This window comes from Ipomoea nil, unplaced genomic scaffold, assembly GCF_001879475.1.
Source record: "Ipomoea nil cultivar Tokyo-kokei standard unplaced genomic scaffold, Asagao_1.1 scaffold3069, whole genome shotgun sequence".
NCBI lineage: Eukaryota > Viridiplantae > Streptophyta > Magnoliopsida > Solanales > Convolvulaceae > Ipomoea > Ipomoea nil.
In genome coordinates this window covers 6,534,970-6,540,969 of record NW_017619497.1, presented here as the reverse complement: position 1 = coordinate 6,540,969, position 6,000 = coordinate 6,534,970, and the positions used below count along the sequence as shown (strand labels likewise).

General features: G+C 36.0%; 1 protein-coding gene across 1 annotated transcript; it reads left to right on the top strand.

Annotated features, from left to right (window-relative positions):
• The first annotated feature begins 340 nt into the window (after window positions 1–340).
• LOC109165642 (probable WRKY transcription factor 65) lies at window positions 341–2,358 on the top strand. Its single transcript, XM_019314491.1, has 3 exons — window positions 341–650; window positions 786–935; window positions 1,337–2,358. Exons 1-3 carry the CDS (start codon window positions 502–504, stop codon window positions 1,947–1,949), a joined length of 912 nt encoding a protein of 303 aa, XP_019170036.1. The 5' UTR covers window positions 341–501; the 3' UTR covers window positions 1,950–2,358.
• The last annotated feature ends 3,642 nt before the right edge of the window (window positions 2,359–6,000 follow it).

Sequence of the window (6,000 nt, the reverse complement as noted above, 5' to 3'; positions counted from 1 at the left end):
AAAGAATTTCTGGCAAAGTAAAAATAAACAAGTAGTTGAGGTAAAGATAACACTACTGGGTCATCAATTATTGGATATCCCCATGTAATCCAAATGGTGGGGTGGCCATACATACATAGAAAATAAAATAACATTGGATTAGACAGACATTAAATCAACAATTAAGGTCGTTTTCACATTGCAATTTAATAATTAATATTTTGGATTATTTCAACATTTTCTTGCACGTCCTCTATAAACTACATATCTGCCCTATCTGTCTTCATTCGGACCCATATTAAACTCCACCCCCACTTTTCTTCCTCTATTTCTTGTTCTCATCAAATCCATCACCTACCCCCCCCCCCCCCCCTCCCCCCAACCCCCCACTTGCCATCTCTATCCTCCTCTAAATATCTAAATCTTCATCTAAGTACATATCCACATATACATACAAGCAAGGGTGATAGTATACACACCTTTTTGGACTACTCACCAACTAATTAACTCCAATATCCGGCCATGGACGGTAGATTCAGCCACCAGCCGCCTTTCGCCAACGACCAAGATGACTCCGAGAACTCGCCGGAAAACAGCGCCGATTCGCCGCGCTCCGGCATGTTTCACGACACCAAGATGGCCTCCATCAACTCCCCCAAACGAAGCAGCAGGTTCAATTCAATCCTCACCACGTACCTTGAATTTTGCATGTTTTTTTTCATTCCTAGGTTGTTTCAATTCTTTGTGTTCTTAATTCATGCAAACCTAATATAGTAAATTGAGGGGGTTTTGTTGTTTTTTTCCAGTAGACGTGCCATTCAGAAAAGAGTGGTGTCAGTGCCGATCAGCGACGTTGAAGGATCAAAGCTCAAAGGCGAGATCAGCTTTCCACCGTCTGATTCTTGGGCTTGGAGGAAATATGGACAAAAGCCAATCAAAGGCTCCCCTTATCCCAGGTATATATTATACTATACATCTCAATTCTCAAGAAAATCAATCCATAAAACCATAATTGTGTTATATGAACTTAATTAGTATAATTTTGATGTTCTTTCCTTAGCTTAGTCCAATTGTGTTAAAATCTATATACAGTCCAATGAGTGGCTGATAATATCAATAATAAAATTGTATGAATTTTGATGAAATTAATGTTTTTGAGTGACTAGGGAAACTGCAGCCACTACCTGATGGTGGGCAGTGAGTGATGAAATTAATGTTGGAATAAAAAGGTTTAAATTAGTTTTTTTGATGAAATTAATGTTGGGTTATGAGGAAATCTGCAGTTATTATTCGAGAGTGTGCGCTGGATAAACAGGTTTTTTTTATGAAATTAATGTTAGAATGATGAAAATTGCAGAGGATATTATAGATGTAGCAGCTCAAAAGGATGCCCAGCGAAAAAGCAAGTGGAGAGGAGCCGTGTAGACCCAAACATGCTGGTCGTGACTTATTCTTGTGAACACAACCACCCATGGCCCGCCGCCAGGAACAATCACGTCCACCGCAACGCCGTCACTCTCACCGCCGCCGCCGCCGCACCAACAACAAGGTCATCGTCCAAGGCAACAACATCATCCAAAGCCGCCGCCGCCGCGGTTTCCGACTCCGAGGACGGGCGGGAAGCCGAAGCCAGCGACTTTTCCGCTCAACCGGAACCCGAAACCTCCGACAAGTTCGCCGGTCTCGGCGACTCGTCGTCGGTGATCTACAGCGACGAGTTCGGGTGGTTTTCGAGCTTCGAGCCGACGACGTCCACCGTGATCGAGAGCACTTCCATTTTGACGGAAGCGAGAGTGACGCACGCCGACATGTCGGTGATATTCTCAATGCGGGAGGAGGAGGGAGAGGAATCTCCGTTCGCCGGCCTCGGCGAGCTGCCGGAATGTTCGAGGGAGTTCGGGATCGGAATGATGGAGAGAGACGAAGCTCGCCGCCGGCATAACTTGACACCGTGGTGTGGGACCGCGTGATGGGATCGCTTGACAAGTGGCATCCCCCCACTTGTCCATACATTGCCCAATGCGTGTATTCTTTTAACTCTAATAATAGGCCTTACAAAACTGCATATTGTGCGTCATAAGATACCGAGACAAAACAAAAGCTAAAAACCAAAAAACAAAAGAAAAAAAAAAACATTTTTATTTCTTTAATTTACATTTGTTTTATGTCTTTTTTTTTTTTTTTTGAATCTTCTTAGGTTTGTGTCTTGATCTCATTGTAATTAGTAGAATTAGCCGTTGATTTCAAATCCAACGGCTTCCTTGATTGCCCTCTTTACAACTATATTTACTTGGGGATTGGAGAGATCATGTGGCTTTGTTTTTTTCAAAATTTTAGCCATTAAATCTATAAATCTATTTGGACAGTCCAAATTATTTATTTTTAAAGAAAAGGTTATTTTAGGAATATTTCTCTCTCTCTCTCTCTCTTTGCTTTATTATGGAAGTGCACATATGGCCAGGCTTGTCTCAAGTGTGTGCCTGGATATGGAATTATTTAATTTGTATCAACATATGTACATGATCATAATGATAAGAAAACTCATAGTATATTAGGCAACAACTTAGTAACTTATAAAGAATGTGTTATGCTACACCAAAAATAATAATAATAATAAAGAATGTGTTATGTCATTATAATTTTTTTTTTTGAATGCTACTGACTCTATTACAATGTAGTATCTGTTCGAATACTTTCTAAACACAAAGAGCCAATAACACCTCCACTAAGGCTCAAACTTGCAACCTTCCAAATAGAAGTCTAACCCGGGTACCATTAGACCACATAGTCTTGGTGTGTCATTATAATTATTATTGCATGAAATTTGATGATAGATTATTTTGAATGAATTAGAGCATCCACACTAGCTAGTTTTAATTTTTGCACTGTTTTTTATGATACAATTAGGAGAGAGAGTAGGGTGGAAAAAAAAATGAAGAAAAAGAAAAGGGAAAAAAATAGAGAATCTGACACGGAAACAGGTAAAAAAAAAAAAAAAGTTGTTAGCTAACGCGCCTGGTGAGCGCATTTCGTGCGCGAAACACTCTCTCTTGCGGCGATTCCTCTCTTCCTTCTCTCTCCTAGGGGCCCACAAAAAACTCTTCTCTTGTTTGAGAAAAAAAATTGCTTCTCTCTCCTTCTCTTTCATCCACATTATAGTGGACTCCACAAAAAAAACCAACATCTCTTAGACTCTTAAGGGGGCGTTTGGTTCAGGTTATATTACATAACCAAGGAAATATAACATTCCAGAGCTTACATTCCTATGTTTGGTTTATATTATCTGAGGGAATATAACATTCCCAGGGAATGAAACATTCCCTCCACATAGGATTTTGAAGGGAATGTGATTCCCTTCATTTTCTTAGGTAATGTAAGATAACCTTGGATATTTATAAATTTTGCCATTTTAATTTTAATTATTTAAAAATATATATTGTAATTATATATTTTTTATTTTTATTACGTTATGTTAGCATATAAAATAATTTTGTTGATTATATTACATACTTCAATTTTAACCAAGCACAGGAATCTAACATTCCCTAAGGTAATCTAACATTCCTAGTAATCTAACATTCCCAGCAATCTAACATTCCCTAAGGTAATCTAACATTCCGTGAACCAAACGGCCCCTAGAGCATTCATAATAGTGAAGTTTTTTTTTTTAATGGTTTTTGAGGAGTTTTGTAAGTGTGATTAGGAAAGAGAATATGGGAGGGAAAAGAAAATATATATATATATATATATATATATATATATATATATATATATATATATATAAAGTTACTGTCAGCGCGTTGGGCGCACTTGTGACAGCCACGCAGCTCGGCGCGATTGGGGAGTTTTTTCAGTGGGTTCCATATTTCTGCAAAAAAACCTCTCCCTTGCATAGCAACCCCAATTTTCTCTCTCTTGCCTTCTCTCTCCACCATGTCATCATGTACTGTTCCAAAAATCACAAAATATTCATTGATATGGATGCTCTTCAACCAGGAGTTAACTATTAAAAATTGAGAAGTTATATAATACAAAAAGTACGTATTAGTACATTTTTTGAGAATATATTATTTAGAAAATTTCTATTTATATTGTTTACCGACTATATTAATTGAGAAGTTATATAATACAAAAAGTACGTATTAGTACATTTTTTGAGAATATATTATTTAGAAAATTTCTATTTATATTGTTTACCGACTATATTTTTTTTGAATGCTACTAGCTCTATTACATTGTAGTATCTGTTCATATACTTTCTCAACCTACTGAAACACAAAGAGCCAATAACGCCTCCACTGAGGCTCGAACTTACAACCTTCCAAATGGAAGTCCAACCCGGATACCATTAGACCACATAGTCCTGGTTGTTTACCGACTATATATTTTGATTGGAATTGAATTTTTTTTTTTTTAGAAGTATAAAGAAGAAAAAGATACATTATCACCAAGTTAAAGGTAGGTGTTTACTTGCACAAGTGAGGTTGGATAGTTTAATTTCGAGAGTATCTCCATTTAGGCTCGGAACTAAGGTGGGTTGGGGTGGTCAAGACCCCCTAAACTGTGTGTGTGTGAGAGAGAGAGAGTATGTAGTGATAATTTTTTTTGAAGGGAAAAAAAATCACGAAGAACATACATCTAGTATTTATGTATGTTTACACGAAGAACATCTAGTATTTCTATCACTATAACTAAATCCAGTTCGAGTCGTATTTATGTTTGACTCGTCGACAACTAAAATGTTTAGAAAATTTCTAACATTTTTAAGTGACAAGTGAAACTCGCAATCACTACTCGAGAAAAGTGCACTAAGTAAACACTGCCATTATGTAATAATTCAAAAATCATCGTGGCTACTTTCTCAAAGAGTTAATACCTCCTCACTAGGACTCAGACTCATGACCTCTCATTTGGGAGAGTCACTTCATACCACTAGACCACAAGGTTATTAGCACTACTAATACCTATCTTTTCAAGATAATTCTAAGTTAATATATTTTGTGAATTAAACTACTAATTCATGTTAATTACTTACAAAATACTAAATTAAAGCCATTTATGTTTTAACCTCGGCTTCCTATAGAAAAAAAAAAATCCTAATTCAAATCCTTATCCGTCTCATATTCAAATAGATCATTTTTCTTGTAAATGTTTTATAAAACGTAGAAAATTTATACTTTTTAGAAAGTGTGTTATAAAACAAGAACATCAAATCCGCTCCAATAGGAAACATATCCCCAATCCTATGCCACTTTGATTATAAGAATGTAGCTTCATTCAACAAACAACTTAATTGCTAATCACTAATTAATCATCGGATGTGACCACCCATTAAAGTCAATGAAAAAATATTGACTTTTAATGCCATTAGTTAATTACATAATTAAATAATTAATTAAAATTATATTATTTCTACGCAACGGATATGATTGTGGCAATAATTTAGGGTCATCACACGTGATCATCATCACCATGCATTGTGGTGGGTGCACATGATCACCATCAAATTGCCTTGCAAAGCTAGCTAAGAAAGATGTGATTAAGGAGTAGTTAATTTCTATTAAAATAATTAATCAAATGATAATTTTTTTTATATAAAAAAAAAAAAAAAAGGATTAGGTGAGGCGGTTTAGGTAAGGGACCCAAGTTGCATGTTTAATACTATTGCGAAGAGTGGACTAAATTTTTTTTATAACGTCATAAAATTTATCTTTACAAAAAATATTAAGGGGGCAGCGTTCATCGGTGACACGTGTCTCACGTGCTTCTCATGGCGTCACATGCGAATCTCTAGTAACGTCATCCGTTATCGTTAATTACTGTACATTTGTTTTTTTTTTTGAATGCTACTGTACATTTGTTAATTAATCTCTTTTGCTTCTTATAATATAAAGTGCTTCTTCTTATGATCTTATCCGTAAAGGCATTGGAATCTGGGGATGTAAATTTATTGACAATTAAAAAAAAAAAAAATTGGTGTTATTTTAATTGGGTTTGGGCCCAATCCAACTTTTGTCTATG